At 50.8% G+C, this 18,376-nt stretch overlaps 1 protein-coding gene across 1 annotated transcript in view; it reads left to right on the forward strand.

Annotated features, from left to right (window-relative positions):
* The first annotated feature begins 4,666 nt into the window (after positions 1-4,666).
* KIF5C (kinesin family member 5C) overlaps positions 4,667-18,376 on the forward strand; it is a 70,158-nt gene continuing 56,448 nt past the window's right edge. The window contains exon 1 of the mRNA XM_035566113.2: positions 4,667-4,863. Within this exon, the coding sequence (XP_035422006.1) occupies positions 4,738-4,863 (126 nt within the window). The 5' untranslated portion in view covers positions 4,667-4,737. The remainder of the gene's footprint in view (positions 4,864-18,376) is intronic.

Raw genomic sequence — 18,376 nt, forward strand, 5'->3', positions numbered from 1 at the left:
TCTTGAGCCTTACCTGTGGCAGAATTGCTTTTTTCCCCGCACCCTCGTTACACTGTTTGTTTCCCAAAGATAGGCCAGTTTCTGTGACTAAGAATGGGAAAATCTGTTTAGTCCCATCTTGTTTCAATCCATTGCACTCTGATTTAACTAATACAATTGTAATTAACCCAGGGAGGATAAAGTAGACAGATCAATTAAAGAGCAAGGGGTAAATGAAGGAGGGAGATAATTAACACTAAACTGTAGCAGATAACAATATGAAAAAACAACCATGTAACAGAACAGATACAGCTTTGCAACTCTGATAAGGCTAGCAAAAAGCAAATGGGGCAGGAGACAACTGACCGAGACCGGGCACAAGTACCAGTTGCACGTTCAGAACCTCTGCAGCATCCCTCTGGCTTTTGGTGCTCCCCCTGGCAGCAAAGCCCTGCTTCAGCAGCCCCAGATGCCCTGCTTCGGCCCTGGGGACAGGTTGGTGGCAGCAAGCCGTGGATCGGTCGGTGCCAGCCTAGCGCTTGCTTTCCCACCCTCACTGTTAATGCTTCGCCGACTGCTCCTGAATTGATGTTATTTCATCGAACCTTGCCCTGGGGATAAAGTGATGTTTAAACTCCCAGCAGCCCCCATCTTCCTGATGATGATCTGACTAGACTAGTCATCGTGGCTTTAAATCAACAGCTTTGTAAATGACACCAGAAGATGGCATCATCTGCCTGTAATGCTGTTTAACTCTTTCTGGACCTCAATGGATAAAAGTATTTTTCTTTTTTTTCAATTTTATCTCTTGGACAGTGAATGTGTTGCTCTCCCTCGCAATAAAATTCAAGTGTGTGGAGATGTTGTGGTTTGCTTTTTGACTGAAATGCAATCTTTTTTTGATTTTATGATTGCGTATTGCTTCTTGTAATTGAGGAAAGCAAATCCAATTTTTCCAAGTTACAGTTCTTTTATTTTGGATGTTTATTGACTAACAGAAAATTAAAAAAAAAATTGGAAAAAATATTTTGAGTATTGAATAAATGTGTTGCCATTTTATGCAAAGTGGTAAAAATCAATTTTTTAAGCAAAACCATTTTTACAGATGGGTAAGCACTCTATATGACTGCATAATGTGAATAATTTATTTGAAGATTGAGATTTATGTGTGTACTTAACATACTTAGATATGCACTTTAAGCATATCTTGAAGTGTTTTTCAAATCAGAAACAATGGCTGCTCTTACACTCCCTGCTAGCATAGCTCAAACACTTTCAGGTGGAATATCTGTCAACCGGCGATACTCTTTCAAACTCTGACCTTTCTGTGAAGGTGTGTTGGCTTCAATTATTTACTTTTTTTATTCTTAACTGATCTATATACTGCTGTAAGGACCGTGTATTTTATTCCGCTTTGACTGCTCCAGGTGTTGTTGGATTGTGAAGTAAGGAAGCACAAGTTTTAGTTAAGTAAAGGAACAACTTGCAGGAAGGGGACTAAAAAGAACTCCTGTGGCCCCTGATCAGCAAAGATGACATTACCTGCCTGATCAAAGGAAATATTGCTTAAGGGATAATCGTCACGGGTGACCGAGTGTTAGTTATGCACATCCCATATAGCTTGTTACTAAACTTGTAGCTTGCCTGGACAAATGGTCTGTAGCCCAAAATCTCCTGAGCTATTACCAGGCCTTCTTGCCTTTGGTGATGCCTGGGCACGCAGATTGTTTCTGTACCTCAGTTCCTCCTAACCGCCTTCTCAGCACTTTTTGGCTCACTTTGTTGCCTGCTCTTCAGTGCTTGGCTTAGTTATTTGTTTGTTCCCCGTAAAACACAGGTTCTGGGTTTGTAAGCATTTTCCCTGATGTACTTCTAACAGTGTCTTCTGGTGTCTGTGGGACAGTAACCACCCTCGACACTTAAATTTCCTTTCGTTCTGGGCATCCCAGCCCTCTTGGTACCTCCTGCAAGAAATCCTTTACCACCTCTTTACCCACAGATGCTTCTCAGCACTGACAAACATCAAATTTCATCTTGATGGCCATTGCTGAGGTACAAGGATCAATGGAATCTACATTAAAGCTGCTCTCCCTGCTGATAAGTTACTCCACTGGCCAATACCGATGTCTGTTTGTTGCACTGAAATGTTAAATACAGCAGAAGTTCAACCTTGTTATTCTTTTTCTCCTGAAGCTCTTTCATCTCCCAGCTCCACAGCTCATTCCTGGAGCCCAGAAGCAGTGAAAGTAAGCAATATTCTTTTGGCTCTGTGGATAGGAAATTGTTTTTCCACTTCTGAAATGCCCAGGTGTCTATTCCCTTATTCCTGTGGGACCATCTCCCTGACAGAATCCATGTTTTGCTGCTGTTCAGTACCTCTGTTACATGGCTCCCTCCTTTTGGGTTTTCTTACCACCTGAACAGCTTGGTCATATTGGGGGGTTATCTACAGAAAAATTAAATTTTGTTTTCTTATGGTTGACCCCATTTGCTCCCATCCTAGGGGAGGTAATTGGTTAATCCTTTAGGAGATTTCTGACATCCTGGGACATTTAGTGAACCCTCCCAGCTGAGGCTGGCTTACAAATTTCTTCAGGAATAGTCAGAACTTGCTGTCAAACCATTTCGAAGTCTGCTGAGGTGATTTTAACCATGAGCTTAGTATCTAGCTGAAGAACCTTCACCACAGTCGTAGGAAGGGTTTGTATTCTTTTACATTTGTGGTGCAGGTAGCAAGAAAATACTCATGCCCTGATGCATTGTGGCTCAATAAAGCCAAGCAGAGCATGGCTCCAGTGGTGTTTCTTCAAAGTATACAATCTGAAAAAAGGCAAAGCTTCAGAAATGAGAGAAATAAATAGTGATAGTGCTTAAGATTCTATGAGTGGAGTATGAGTGCTTTTCCGTATCATCCTAGGTCATGTTTTTTGCGATGTAATTTCCCAATAAACTGTAGGTTGTGCCTTCAATCACTTAGAGCCTTAAGTGAGGTAGCAGGGTGTCCAGAACAAACTGGAAGCTCTCAAGCTGAAGGAAATTCTGATCATTCCTGATCTAACTGAAAACCCACGTTCCTACTATAGGCTGTTCAACTCACGCTAATCTGGTCAAGTAGTAAAAATAGCAAGTTTGGGACAATACAGTATTATCTGCAATACAGACTGTGATATTATTTCTGACAATATTGCTAAGAAAAGATGGCTCTTCAGTGGGCTCTTCAGTGCATTCTTACTGATGGCAGATTATACCTGCTCCAACAGGAAAATAGAGATTTGCCTATCTTGCTCCACAATGAGCTCTTGATAAGAGAGGAAAAATACAGATTAATTCATTAATTCTTTTATGGCTAAGCCCCTACTTGTCATGACTTACCAATTTGCTATTCAGGGTAAGAGCTTGAAACATAAGGGAAATAAAAGGACTAAATAATTGGTAATCCGTTGGAATAAATCACATTATTATAATAATGTCTTATCATATGCTGCACATTGCTAACTCTCCTTGATGTAATTACTTTTAAGAAGGGCAGGAGGCAGGAGAGCCTTTGTAACTTGCCTGCTCGTTTCATGTCCACACCAGGTACTGAGGACAACCACTGTGGCTGGAAAAAAGGGGAAAGCTGTAGCAATACCAAAGAACTGACCACTGTCAGCTTGTGTGAGGGAGGCTAATTCAATGAAACGGGTCCTCTGTTAATTCAGTGAAATTGTTGTTTGGAGGAATCCAGCTCCAGCAGTTGCTCAGAGTTGTTAAAGTTGGGGGGATAGCCCCTGCTTTCCATAAACCAATCTCGTTAAGCAGCAGTCATGCTACTTGTGGGGAAAGAAGGATGGAGGAGGAGACTAAGGGTGGTAGATTAAACTATTTCGAGCAACTTTAATCCAGTGAAGTGAACTAACCTCGGCCGCCAGCTGAGTGCAGGGGTAAGGTGCAGGTGCTTGCAGCAGGTACAGAAGAAACGGGAGCGGAGGGCAGGCAGCACCAACCCTGAGGGGAAGGAGCAGGCTCCAGGCTTTGCCTTTCCCAGATGCTGATTCACAGGCTGCAGCGTGACGAACTTCTTGTTAATTTATCGAGGTCAGGGCTTTGCTCTTCCTTCTGCTTTGTGTCATAGCAAATAAAGGTAATGGGAAGCAGGGCTGGACGAGTAACCTTTGCCACAAGCCAGAACCCTTACTGCCTGGAAGAAGAGCAGCCTTATGGTGCTATTTCTTTGTTCCTATCCGTTAGGGCCGGGAGCAGCCCTGCTTCAGAAAGGAGAACACACATTTAAAAAGGGGACCCCCCCCGCCACAGGCGTGACAGAAACAAAGCACCCCACGTTGGGTACAGCTTTAGAGTTGTAAGGATAAAGGTGGGGGGCAGGTTACTGCCCAACCCTTAGCGAGGACAAAAGGCTAAACCTCCCCCATAAGGGGGGGGGAGGGCGGTTGTGGGGCGGTTTCGAGACTGTTTTGGGGTCGGTTGGGGCCGTTTTGGGGCCGTGGTGTGCCTGACAGACTACACGTCCCGGCGTGCCCAGCGCGGGGCGGGGCCGCGGGACTGCGGCGCGGCCACAAAGCCCCGGGGGCGCTGAGGGGGCGGCGGCTCCGCGCCCGCCGCTCGCCCGCTGCCCTCAGCCCGCCGCAGCCGCAGCCGAGCCGGGGGGCGAGCGGGGTCCGCGGCCGCTGCCGGCCCCTCCTCGGGCCCTCCCGGCCCCTCCGCGGCCGTCGGCAGCGGGGCGGCTGCGGCACCTGCCCGCCGGGGCGCTGCCCCGCCATGGCGGACCCGGCGGAGTGCAGCATCAAGGTGATGTGCCGCTTTCGGCCCCTCAACGAGGCCGAGGTGCTGCGGGGCGACAGGTTCATCCCCAAGTTCAAGGGCGAGGACACGGTGCTCGTCGGGGTGAGTGCGGCATCGCGGGGGGGGGGGTCCCGGGGGGCTCCTGGGGAGGGTCCTGGGGGGCTCCTGAGGGGTCCCGAGGTGTCCTGGTGGGATCCTAAGGGGTCTTGGGAGGTTCCCGAGGGGTCCTGGGGGGGCTTTGGGGGGTCCTGGGGGGTCCCGGTGGGGCTGCGGTGGAGCCTGGCGAGGGGCGGCACAAAGCCGGGGTTGGGGGCCGAGGCTTGCCTTGCGCATCGCTCCCTCACGAAGCAGCTGGGAACGAAGATGCTTACCAAAGCTTCGAGTCCGCAGCGAGTTTCACGCAAAAAAAAAAAAAAAAAAAAACTGTCTGAAATAGTTACGGGGAAACGGGGGCAAAACGGAGCCGCTTGCGGAATGGCTCCCCGGTTCCTCGCCCCGTGCTCGTGCCTCCGCGCTTTCTGGAATCGCGAAGGTTGGGAGAGACCTCCGGGAGCGCCTGCTCCAGCCATCCCTACCGCCAGCATCACCCGCACGCTGCCTCCTGGGCTGCTTCGGGAGCTCGTGCCAGCTAATCTTTTTTTCCCCTAAAGCAAGCCCTCGTGTGCGTCAAAACTAGATTAAAATGCATCCTAGGATCATTAAGGTTGGAAAAGACCACGATGATCTGGTCCCACCATCGCTGTATTCAGCCATCAGCAGAATATCCCTTTAACAACGTCATTTTTTCAGACAGAAAGAGAATCCACAATCCCTTTTTTTTCCGCCTAAGTGAACACGGAGGTACAAAATGCATCTTTGTGGGTAAAGTGCTGCTGCCTGGGAGAACGGCAACCGTGATGCTTTGTGTTCGTCTTGCAGACAGGAGATAGCGCCTCTAGTAAAGGTAGAAAGGAAAAATAGCAGCAGCCGGCAATTTCCTGCTGTGGGAGTGTAGAAAAATCCCTAACGAGAAGCCAGAAAACGTGTTTGTTTATTTATTTATATAAGCACATGTACAGGTTTATTTTTATGTACGTTCTGTTTGGCAGGATCAGTCCTGAGGTTGCTTGCCATCTTGAAAATCTGTCCTGAAGCTTGGGGTGCGCCTTTCCTCGCATCCACAGAGCGAAAGACGGGTCTGGTTTAGGTGTGCATCACAGTCCTGCTGCCTCCTAAAACACGTCCTCAAAGCCCTGCTCGTTTTTCAGCAGGGATCCACCCGGGTGGGGATGTGGGGACGTTTGTAGCTCCCCGCAGTTCTGCCCGTGTAAGCGAAGGTAGAATTGTTCCATGTTCTTTGTCATCTTTATTCGCAGCGCTTAGCTGGCGGGGCTGCGCTGTAACTTGAGCTAGGCTGCAAGCACTGCAGTGTGGCAGCGGCAGGCAGCGCGGGTGGCGTTATCTGCTGCTTATCTGCCGCGTAGCGCCGGCAAGAGCGGCGGAGGGAGGGGGAAGGAGTCCTGGGGCTGTGCAGGATCCTACCAGAGCAGACTTCCTTCTAGAAAAGCAATATTTGAGTCTCCAGAAGCTCTCGGCAGCATCACAGAAAACAAAAATAACCCAGAACCGAACGCTTTGTTTGTTTGTTTTCGTATAGCGTTTGGAAAACACTGCAATGCAGCTTCTATTTTTGTTGCGTAAACTATTGGGAAGAAAGGGGTGCTGTTACAATTAAAACAAGCAAACAAAATGCTGGTAGGAATTCTGTCATCGCATCAGAAAAAAATAAAATCTGAATTACTTAAAGGAAACATCTATTCTTTTCTGACATGTGAGCATGAATACATTTACTTCTTCCTAAAAGATGATCGGGGGGAAACGCTTGGTTTCTGAACCTCCCACCATCACTTCCCATTAAACCATTTAATGCCTTGAGCAATTTTTCCAACAAAAATTGAAGATCAGAACTTGAAAACGAGCAGCAATGAAGGAAGTTTAACAACAGGCTTGAGTTTCTCGTTAATGTCACGAATGAAGCTGCGTCTGCGATGCCTGTGGTCGTGTGCTTCAGAGCTCTTCAGCAGGAGAGTCCCGGGGCAGCATCCTAACTGCGTTCAAACCAGTTAAACGCCTCGGAGTTGAGACGTGACCCGCTGCTTTACATCCTCGCCTCTTCCGTGGACCTTTATTTGCTTCACACGTGCAACGCAGGGAAGCAGGGGCGATCTGAGTAGAGCAGGAAGATGAAAATGCCTTACCTAAGTTGGTCTGTGGCTCAGAAGATAAACAGGAAAAAAAAAAAACCACCAGTGTGTTTTGATTCTACTTCAAGGTTTTCAGGGTAGAAGCCTATAATCTGTATCCCATCTTTTTTTATCATGGCAGAGAAAGGCGACAGTGGCGAATCCATCGCTTGCTTTTGCGGTTAGCTCCACCAGCCTCACCAGACTGCAGCTTCATTTTACGTTTCTGCTGCTCTGCAGCCTCAAGGTGACTTTCTGATTGATTCCGCTGGCTGACATACCTGGAAGTGCATTTTTCCTGCTGGCTTCCTTCTTACACCCTTGTTGGAGAGCGTGGAGCCGTTCGCCCCAGTGGGCGGCTGAGGCACGCCCCTGGCCGATGGTTCCTCCGTGCCCCGTCCCCCCGAGCGCCTCCATCCCCAACACCTGCACGGGATGGATGCTGCGGGGCTCCGTGCTTGGCAGGGTGCTGTCCGTGAGGGCATTTCTCAGCTTTGGGCTTACGGGGGAGAGCTGCCAGCCCTCTGCCTCCTCCTTGTGACAGAAGCAGAGGAGCTGAGTTGAGAAGGAGACGGGTTCTTTACCTCCGTTCTCCCTTAGGTTTTGAGCTTCAGTGAGCGAACAACCTGAGACTGCTCGGGCAGACGTCTCCTGCTTGGCAAGGAGCACACCCACACCCACTCCGAGCCCCGAGGAGCGGTGCTGGGCGGGCGGCGTGGAGCCTCCCCTGCCTGGCCGGGTGTCCCCAGCCCTCCCCAGCGTGCCCGCGGCGAGCCCAGCCGGGAGCGGGCAGGGAAGCGGGGCGGCGCGGTGCCGAAGGGCTCTGCATGCCCTCCGTGAGGCGTTCCGCACGGCTAACCACGGGGCTTGGAGGGACAACTTACTGCCCAGTTCCACGGGCGTGCTGTGTCGCGGTGTCGCGTTCTGTGAAGTGAAACAAACCTGGAATTGGGAGTGGATTTGGGGTGGAATTTGAGCGTCTTTTTTCTGCTTTCGGCTGTGAGCGCTGTTGCTGTTTGCAGTGCTGTCTCGTGGAGAGATTCTCTCTCGTTTCCATCACTAGAATAGTTGCAGGTGCTTTAACTTTTATTTCATGAGATCTTCCCGAACCCAACACCGGTTGCAGCCGTCCCTCACCTGCTGCGTTCTCCTCTCCTGTGGATGGGCGCACTGCGGCGTGCGGGCTCCTTCCCCTGGGACTCCGGGCTCTGTTGCTTCCAGGTCAGGCTGTTTCCAGAGAAACACAGCACAGGACCGACAGATCTGGCACTTGGGGCTGTTTTTTGGGTGAGCTGTCACAGCACCTTGAGCCTCTCGGTGTCTCAGGAAGAAGAGGAAGCCCATAGGCTGCAGCGTGTTGCCGTGCTTTTGGGAAATAGCAATAGGAGGTGATTCCCCTGGGCTTGGATGGCTCTCCTGCGCCTTGTTCTGTTTCCTTTGCTGAAGAACTGTCGTAGTAGGCACTCAGTGAACCTCTCGTGTGCTTGGCTTTTAAAAGTAGCTGTTGTCCTAAGGCATGCTGCTGTGCTTCGGCCTTGCTTCAGGAGCTTGTGCAGAAGGAAAAGATCATGGACAGACGAGGTAACTGGTGGAGTAGTTCTCTGGTTGTTTTTTTTACGGCGTGTTGGCTGGAGAATGAAACGCTTCTGTATCTAATTATCAACAATCAAAGTACATTTATGTCTTGACACAGCAATGCTTCCATGAAGCACTGAAGCAAACGCTGTTTGTCTGCATGTTTCTCCTGAAATTTCCTCTGCCTCGCCTCTTTGGGGAAGGATGTTTGTTCAAGCTTGCCCATGGGTGCTGAATTTGGGGGAAGATTATTCAACGCAGATAAAGGTGGACTTGGATGAAGGTGTATGCACTTTTCTGTTTTCTAAACGGTGAGAAATCGGGTGTGAAAATAACTTCTGTTTAGTGGTGGTGGTGCTAGAAAGATGATTACTTAGTCAAAATATGAAGTCTATTATTTTCTCCAAAGCAGTTTCCCTTTTCTGTTTTCTCAGAGCATCAAAGGCTTTTTAATGTCTTTCCCCAGTCCCGTTTGGATATCTTCTAAAAATACCTCCCTCCTGCATACCCGTTCCGTCAAGAGCACGGGTCCCCACTTAAAGCTTTGCAACATAAAAACGGGGAGCTGTACTCGAGGAAGGCAGGTGGTCCAGCCGCCGGGAAGCACAGCCTCGTGTTGCCGTCTCGATGCCGTGTTTTTTTCCTCGGGCAGCTCCAGCGTGGCTGCAGCCCTTGTTTTCCCCCCCCCGGGACACACTACTTAGCCACTGCTGTTTGGATTCGTCTCGGGGAGTGCCCGCCTGGTCTGATACCGGCGGATTTATCGGTGTTTTTGGGAAGCCTGCGGGCGCTTTGTGTCCTGCCTCGTTGGAGATGATTTCTCGTGGAGCTTCCCACCCAAACGAAGGCCAACGTGCCGCGAAGGAGCTGCTGGGGAGTGAGGCGTGCCTCCATCTCCACGTGTCGTTCCTGTGCTTCAAGCTGTGCCAGAAGAAAGGAAGCCATTACGCAGGATAAAACGAAGGACGAAATGCCAATTTAAAGTCTGTAATGTTAATCTGCTTTGCTCTGTAGCGGCTTCCCAAGGAGTTTTTCTGGGGGTGGGGATGCTTCCGTAAAAGCAGAGGCAGTATTTTGGGAGAGAATATTTAACTTAGGTTTTCTTAACAACTTTATCCAGGCTGCTGAGAGCCTTGGTATTATCTTTGGTGTCCTTCCTGTCACCAGTAAATTGGCTCACCTTGGGATGGACGCGTTGTCCTCCACGCTGGCCGACGCCAAAATACCTGGCGTGTCTCCGGTCACCAACTCGCAGTCCTACCTCGGTCAGGGCACATCGGCTGAGCTGTCCGAGCAGCGAGCCCACCCGAAATTCACACCTGTGGATGCCCTCAACTGTCCTTGCTTAAAGGTGGGCTTTTCTTTGCGCTGAGGGCAGTGCTGAACGAGATTTCAATGTCTTATGCCCGTTCTCCTCTTTGAGAACTTCAGTGTGCGTAGACCAAGCGCTTGTCCCCGTGGTGGCTTGTGAAGTGGGGAAGTGCCCTTATTCAGTTCATTGGGTTTTGGAACGTGAAAATACTTCATGCTTAAAAAGCTAAAAATGCAACAACAGCGAAAAAACTTTCACATCCTAAATGGACTCCTTCAGCGCCCCAGAGGCGTGGAGGCGCACGCGTGGTATTGCTGATGGGTTCCTGCTCTTCTCTGTCCACGGGAAAGAGCCAGGCCATCGATATATATTTATTATGGGCTCTTTGGATCTTGACTTTTTATGGGAAATTCTGGAAATGCATGCGACTGTTACCAAATTCCCGTTACAATATCGATAATTGGTCCCCTGGCAGCCTCAGAAAATGCACATTTTCAAATTCTGAGATAGAGCCTCGCTGAAAACAAGAGCGCTGGATTTTCCCCTCCTGAGAAATGAGTATTAAGAGATAAGGACTTAAATATTTAATAGTAGTCCTCTTAGATGTCTGTGCAAAAAAAGGGATTCATTCTTTCAGCGCTTCACTCCCTGCTAACTGAAACCTCGCGCCACCACCTCAAGAGAACGGGGCCAGAAGAGTCTCCTGACCGCAGCATTCCTGAATCCATCTCACACTTGCACTCACAGCTTAACTGTCCTTGTGGCAGCCCTCGAGGTAAGAACACCTCTCATTTTGGGGGCTAAAAGTTGGCTTTTAAGGTCAGGTTGGGAGCCCACAGAGAAGTCGAGTCCCTGGTGCCCAGGCGTCGCTGTGGCTGCCAGGTCGCGCCTTCACCCGGCGCGGGACGTGCGGGGCCCAGGGTCCGAATCGGGGTAACTGGGTTAGCGAATATTTATAGCAGTGCTGCTAGCAGAACTCTGCTTTTTTCAGCAGTTGTAATCTCTTTTCTCAGCTGCACGGGTCTGAGTTGCTCGAATCTCTGCATTTAGGCCAGCAGAGAGATGTGGGTAACGCTGCAGCTTCTGAAAGGGCTCTGAGGTTTTCTGTTGCTGACTCGTTTTTTGGGAACAGATCATTGCTGCTAAGGAACGTTTGGGGCTGAGTTTTGGATACGTTGCTCTGGACTACATGCTTGGTTATTTCTCACTGGATGGTATCTTAAACAATTTAACTTCAAAGGAAAGCAGTTCGGTGATGCAAACAAACCTAAAAGCCAAGTGAATCTTGCTGTACTGAAGCACATTTTCTTTCTGCCTGAGCAAAGTGCCTGCTCATCCTGGTCACAGAGGATTCGTTCTGTCCCTTGCTTTCTCTGTGTGCAGCCCAGATTTTCGAAGTAATATAAAATAACCATAGCCATGAGCTTCAAACAAAGCCCTTGCCAGCGTAAACAATTTATTTTACCAGTGCCATCTGTGGCTGCTGAGTTGTGAAGCACCATGCGAGCACTGCGTTGGCTCCTGGAGAGGGAGCAAGGTAGGCAGCGGCCGGGCCGTGGGTATAGGTAAGGTGTGTTGTTGGCCAGCCTTAGGGCTAGGAGGAGGGAGAAATAGAGGCTGTGGTTGTCTGTGCCCTGCTCCTCATGTCCTTTGCGTGCCTCTGCTGCTTCCCCTGGCGTTCGGAGTCGGGATGGAGTTGGAAATGGTGCCAAATGACGAGCGTAAGGGTGGGCAGGGCGGCTGGAGGCTGGGGTCTGCCGGCAGACTGGCTCGGGACTGCACAGGAGGAGCAACCGCTGCTGTGGGTGCAAAGAAGAGGCCGTATGGATTATGGTCCCCCTCCTGACTTGCTGCCACTTGACAGTCCTACGTCTCACAGGTTTTGTTTCTTTCTGCTGGAGAGAATAGGAGTATGAAGCGTGATTTACGTGAGAGGTATAGGTACTGGATTTACAGGACGTGCTTTATAGGCTGCGGCCTGTTCTTCATCTCCCTCGCCACACTGGGTCCAGAAGCAGCTGAGTGCTGCTGCTCGCACGTGGGGGCATTTCGTCCGACCTTCTGGGCCTTGTGAAAGCTGTAAGGGAGTGCTGGCGGCAGACCCGGCTGTGCCCTGCTCTGAGGATTCGGGGAAGGCAGAAGTAATGCGTCGTCATTGCTAAATCCGAGAGTGGAATTACTGTCTGGTTGGGGTGGCATTGAGCATCGCCCGTTTCTGGATAACGGACCAAAACCGGGGCTGCTCTGATCTCCTTGCTGTGCTTTAGGAAGGGGTTTGTGGCACAGGAGTGCTGTAAGGCGTTTTTGGCTGCAGGAGAGCCACCGGAAGGGCTACGTGGCAGAAGATCTGTCCTGCACTTAAAGAGCTTAAACTACTAAAGGTCCAAGCAGCGCATTTCAGAACGAAATTAAAATCTTTGTTCCTGTGCGTTAGCCAGCTCAATAACGTCCTCTTCCTCCACGTTCTCCGTGTAGCTGACGGAGCTGCTCGCTGTGCAGTAAGGCGGTCAGAAGCCCTCCGTCACCTGCCCCGGGGGCACAGCTCGTCGCCGCCGGCTCCTCAGTAAGGGACCAGTTGCCATGGATGTTCTCGCTACCAAATGCAAAGCCATTTGGAGCCAGTTCCGCCTGGATTTTGAACGAAATTTAAACAGCTCTGACTTTCTCGGCCGTTGACTTAATTTATCAGTGGTGGATTAACTTGTCAGGCACGTGGACAACAGCTCCTTATGTACTCCTTATGTGGAGGAGGCAGTGCCTGGGTTTGTAGGGGGTCCCAGCGTTTCAGCAAGCATGGCTTTCTGTCTCTACCACCCTAATTGCCTAATGCAACTTTTTAACGAACTAGAGAGACAAATAAAAATGCCTCTTCTGGAAGCGGGTTACTGGGTGTCACCAAAGCAAGCACGGCATTATCGTGGCCCCGCTCCCATGAAAGCACGGCTGTTACAAATAGCACCGAGGTCTCCACTTTAAGTTTCCCGTTTAAGCTTTCCAAGCCTTCACTACAGCAAGACAGAGTCCTTATTTTTTAAATGAATATTAAAAGCTCTGATGTTCGTGTCATTACCTGACCCCAAATGGAACGTGAGGACGACGGAAAGGTTGGTGCCGAGTCGTGAGCCCTGCACATCCCGCTTAAAACTGCGGGTTCTGTTTTGTCTCCACGTAATGAGATGAGATGTATGAGGAAATTAGTGTAATGAGCCAAGAAGCAGAGGCTTGGTGGCTGTAAGCCTACGGCGGGGAGTGAGTTGATTCCTCTCTCTGCAGAGGGAACAGCCTGCGGGGTCTGGTGCTCCTGTGGGCTGAAGCCCCGCGTGCCCCGGCTGTGCTCGGCAGGAGCCGAGTGGCGTTGATCCTCCCAAAGGGCTGCTGCCTCCTCTGGCCTCCAGCTCTGCTTTAAAGCTCGCCTCGGTTTGGGTGAGATGGCAGGAAACTGGGCAAATCGAGATGAGGAAGGATGACAGAATTCAACGGAAGCGCTACCGGAGTGAAAGGAGGCCGGGGGTTTTGAACTGGGAGTCGAAGGCCAAATGAACGGCTGCGGTTGCCGCGCGTTCCCTCCTGGCAGGTGCAGATCTCCCTCCACCTTCCCAGCTAACCAGCTTTTAGACGTGCCTTTCGTGTGCGAAGCGAGGGCCTCGCCTAGCAGCGTGCCACGCGGAGGAGCCGTTCCCTGCCCCAGGTGCCGCAGGCCGTGACGCCGGCGGGAGAGAGACGGCGACGGGCAGGAGCTCCTCAAAATGGCTGCGCTCGGGCGCGGGATCGCGCTTCGGCGGGGCTGTGCTCCTCTCCTCCGTCCCCGTCTGAAGAGGTTTGTTGCCAGGAGCAACTTGTCTGCATTATTGGTGGCAGGGTAATTGCTCTGCCTGCCTCGCCGTCGGAGCTTCTGCGAAGGCTCCTCCATGCTCAGGCTGGAGCGCTTGCTGTAGGTGCCGAGCTGCAGGCCCGAGTGTTTCCAGTACATGACACGGATCGGGGCTGCAACCAGTCTTGTAGCGAAGCAGGTGACTGACTTTGGTGACTGAATTTGAAATGGAGAGGCAAATCTACGTTGCTGGTCTCCCAGGGGATCAGGAACAGAGTCGACCAGAAAGCACCAGGGGTGAGGCTTATTTTTTGGTCTCTGGGCGTGCAGTCACTCCATCCGGTGCTGGGCACCGCTATCTGCTCTCAGCCGGTCTGGGCACGGCTCATTTTGGCATTTGAACAACCTGAGATGTTTTCAGTTCTTGATGGCAGAGGAAAATGACCCACAAGGGCCGTTGGAGCTGCTGCTTCTGCCGTTTGTGGCCAGAGGATGAGAACAATTCTGTTTAGTGGAACGTGCTGAGCCCCCACCTTTAAGGCCGTGCCTTCGTGCAGGTGGTGTTGGGGCACGGCTTAGCTTGAAGGGACTCAGCCTGGGGCCCAGCGATGTGCTTGGGCGTGCTGCGTACACTGGCTCTTGGAGCTTGGGCTCATTGCAGGGAAATTTCGAGGCTCCTCAGCACCTCCACCTTCGGGATGCGGTCACCCAGAGACTTGGTGGCTCTGGGTTAGTCCCAGAGAGGCCGAATGAATACAGCCCAGCCACAAACGTGACAGTTTTATCCCTGTGAAACGCTTTATCTGCAGAACAAAGACCGCACAGTGCAGGCATCTCACTTGTTTCTCTCTGCCGCTGTGTGTATCCAGCCCGGGGGATGCTCCAGCACCGGTGGTGCAGTTTGTTCCCTGGTTTCCTCCAAAATCCTTGGTTTGCAGAGCATGCTGAAAAGAAATCCGTGAGACGGGTCAGCGATGCCCTCGCATTTCATTTTGACCCGTCCTGACCTGAGGTGGGTTTGAATCTACGACTGACCGTGCTCGGTATCCCGTTACTGATCTCCTGAGCCGTGCAGCTCCCCGCGAGTCTGTAAGTGGTAGGTTTAACAGAGGGAAGATTAACACCGCGCTGCCACGGCGGAGTGAAGGTGGAGCTGTGTCCTCGGCTGGGGCTCTTCCACGTCGCACCTCTCTTCTGTGGGTGGAACCGAGCATCTTACAGCATCCTACCTGGGACTTCTTCACCAAAACCGCTTTGTTTCATGTTTTGAAATGTCTGCCAGCCTGTTTTGTACTGTGTTGGAGAGGTGCTATAAATGTTTCTGTTAAGCAGAGATGCTGGTGATTTATTCCTGTAACTCCTCACCCAGGAGATGTCACTGCCTGAGTCCTCTTCCATTGCTGCTCTAGGAGCTGCCTCAGGATATCTTTGATTGCTTTAGTTTTCAGTTCTGAGGTTTTTGTTTTTTAAAGAAAATCATCACATTGTTCAAATAACATAAAAACCGTACTTCTAAACAGCTTTGGAGTAGATGAAATCGTGTGTTGCATTTTCACAAAACGACCAACGTGTCATTCTCTGGGTTCTCAACTGCTCCTAAAACAGCAAGGCTTTGAGTTAGAGGGGGCTGTCTTCTAGAATCACCGTACCCTTCTTTCTATTTTCTTCTACAAAAGGAGTATTTTTTGGTCTTTCCTTTCTAAACTGTCACTTTACGTAGTTTTATATACAAAAAAAATATATGTATACTCAGTTTTTCTTACCCTGTTGATGTAAGGGAGTGGTGTAGATCAGCAGACATGCTGCAGCCTGAGAAAAACTAGAGAGATTTGGGGTAACTTTGAATCCAGCTTACCTCCAAACCCGAGTGCCTTTCTCCTAGAAGGTGGCTGTGGAAGTGATGTTAGGCACGTGGTGTCGGTGATGGGGAAGGGCACGTTAGGCCCTGTCGTGCCTGCTGTGGCTTGGACATCGTGTGTCGCGGTCGCTGTTTGCTCGGGAACGTCTGACGCTGGGAGATCTTTGCCTGAAACGGATGGCAGCGTTTTAAAGTTAATTTAATTAAGCTTGTCAGTGCTTTGCTGAAGGAAAATGAGTGGAGTCTGGAGGTAGCTCTGAGCAGGCATGAAAAGGTCCATTAAAATAGTTAGAGGGCGCGAAACCAAAGCAGTGGTGCGAGCTACCTGAAGCCAGGCGGGGTCACGCCGGAGAGGATGCCCTGCTGTTCCCACGAGGATTGTTCGAGCTCTGCTGCTTCCAGTCCTGTGGTAAAGCTGAGAGGGCTGGCGGGAGGGAACGGCTCAGCACGAGGCTGAAACAGCCGTGAATTGTTTACTTAGAGCTTAGTTTTGTGAGGAAAGGTGGGGAGCCTCGCGCTGGTCACCGCCAGCTCCTGGGCTGGGGGAGCCAGCGGGAGAGCGATGGAGAAGCCGTGCCTCGGAGCAGCGCTGGGCCACAAGGACAGAAAACACTGCTGGGCAGCAGTATTTAATAGCCCGCTTTGTGCTGGCACATCCTCTTATTTACATTTCACGCATTTTTCTCCTAAAGAGTGCGTTTTCCAGGTCTAGGTGAATAACTTCCAAAGCTTCGTTTCCCAGGTGGCAGATCCGCCCCAAAACAAAGCGACGCTTTCTGAAAGCAGCGCTTGTTGCGAGGAGTTAAAGGGTCTTTCTGCTGCGAGCGAAAGCTAAAAATGGGTCTGCGGCCACGTGCCAGATCCCGTCAGCACCGCGGGAATGCTCAGAAGGCAGATCAATAATGAAGCCCGCTCTGCAAAAGTCATGGGGTGTTCAACTCCAAGCGCTCTGCAGCGCCTGGCCGTACACGAGCGCCGGCTTTAAGTTGTTTTCCAGCTGAGTTTCAGGAGTATTACCAAAATGTAAGAGTTTATTTTGGAGGATTTTGTTCAGTTGTGTAGTATATTGAGGTTACTGTGATAAATTTCCATTTTTATTCTTATTTTTTGTTCTAAGTGTTCTGGGTTCTCATCCACCGGGTGAATTCCTGCTGCACTGATGCTTTTATAGGGCAAGAAGAGGGATAGGATGGCAGTAGTGTCTCCGTAGTCAATGTGACTGAACGGAGGGAAAACATACTAAATTTAACCATTTTTCTAACATGCACGTATTTCCTATATTTTTAATCCTCAAGGTTTTAGCTATCGCTGCAGGGATGTGGCCGCAGGAGAATGGGATAGTCCTGAGTATTTCTTGTGCTTTATCCCTGGACTCCCAGATTCCAGGGGAAATTTGCAGGGCCAGCTATTTCTCCTGCTTGGGAACGGGGCAAGTTTGCTGCGGCACTCAGTAGGTTTGGCTGGCCCCTAGACTTCCAGAGGGCTGAAGCCTTGGGGTCCTGCTCCTGGAGGCTGGAGGCAAAGCTCGTTTCATGCCTCTTGTAGGGGAGCGGCTCGGTGCTGTGCGAGGGCTGTGCCTCGACTGAAAGCCTGGATTGCTTCTGGGAACAGTTTGCTTTCTGATCTTTGAGAAATCCTGTCTTCCAGGCCTGCAATTACGTATCATTTATTTATACAACCTCTCCTACACGAGCACTCACGGTGATAGTGGAAACGAGCTGGGAAGCAATTTGCCATTAATAAGGCTCCTCCGTTACCCGTGAGCTCAGCGGGCGGTGCCGTTCTGCAGGGTATGGCCGACCCGCTTCCAGACCTTGGACGATCTTCCAAGACCTTCCAGGTCTTGGGTCCTGGACAGAGGAGCCCTGTCCCAGCTGCTGGTGTCGGACAGGACCCTTGGACCCTTTGACCCAGGGTCCTGCCGTAGCGGCTGCCACCCGTACCCAGGCCCAGAGCGAGCTCCCTCATCCAGGACGGGTAGTGTGGGATTTGGGCAGCGCAGCGGGTGAGCAGCAGGCTGCTGCACAGGGCTTCTGGCGCTGCGGGGTTGTTATCCGTTGGCTTCCCCCTTGTGCCGCTCTGGACGTGTGCGGATGAGCTTAGAGCGCGCAGGCACGTGCTGATTTCGGATGCCCCGAGCTCAGCGTGGCCGAGGGCAGCCTTGCCTTGTCGCGCTGCCTGGCACCACTACCTGCAGATACACCTGTGGGTTCGGCCCCCGTCTCTGTCCTGGGATCCCAGGGAATTAATCGTGAACCTGCTTTAAGGCCCCAATTCCTAGCACGCTGCTCCGAGCGCTGAGCCGCTGCTCGCTTCCTCTCCGGGCCGAATTCAGAAGAGCTGAGAATTTATTTATTTTTTACGTTATTTTTAGCTCCTGTTATTATTTAGCTCCTGTTACTTTCCTGAGTAAGCTCTAGTGTGGCTGAAATCTTCCCGGTTTTGATACTCGTTTCAAGTTGAATTACGCTTGGGACAAATGCTCGTGGACAAGAACGATGCCACGCGTCGGCTTAGTGTAAGTTGGAATAAAGGAATCGGATTTTAAATGCACGTGGCTCGCTTGTTTTTAGCGAGTTGTGAGGAGCCGAACGGCTGTCTTAAAAACTGATTTGTCTTTTAAGTGCCAGGCAGACCTCTTCATAGGCTCCTAATGCGTGCTTCTCTTGGAGCCACCCGCATTTGGTACAGAGCAATCAGAAGTGTCTGAAGAGTGCCAGCTGCTCTGCTCTGTGTGTACATCGGAATAGGCATCAGTCCTGAAGTCACCTGGGAGTGAGGGTAACTGCGGGTCTGTGGCACGGCTGTGGCGGCTCACAGCCTGCAAACGGCCCTGG

Source organism: Cygnus atratus, chromosome 6 (genome assembly GCF_013377495.2).
Source record: "Cygnus atratus isolate AKBS03 ecotype Queensland, Australia chromosome 6, CAtr_DNAZoo_HiC_assembly, whole genome shotgun sequence".
Taxonomy (NCBI): Eukaryota; Metazoa; Chordata; class Aves; order Anseriformes; family Anatidae; genus Cygnus; species Cygnus atratus.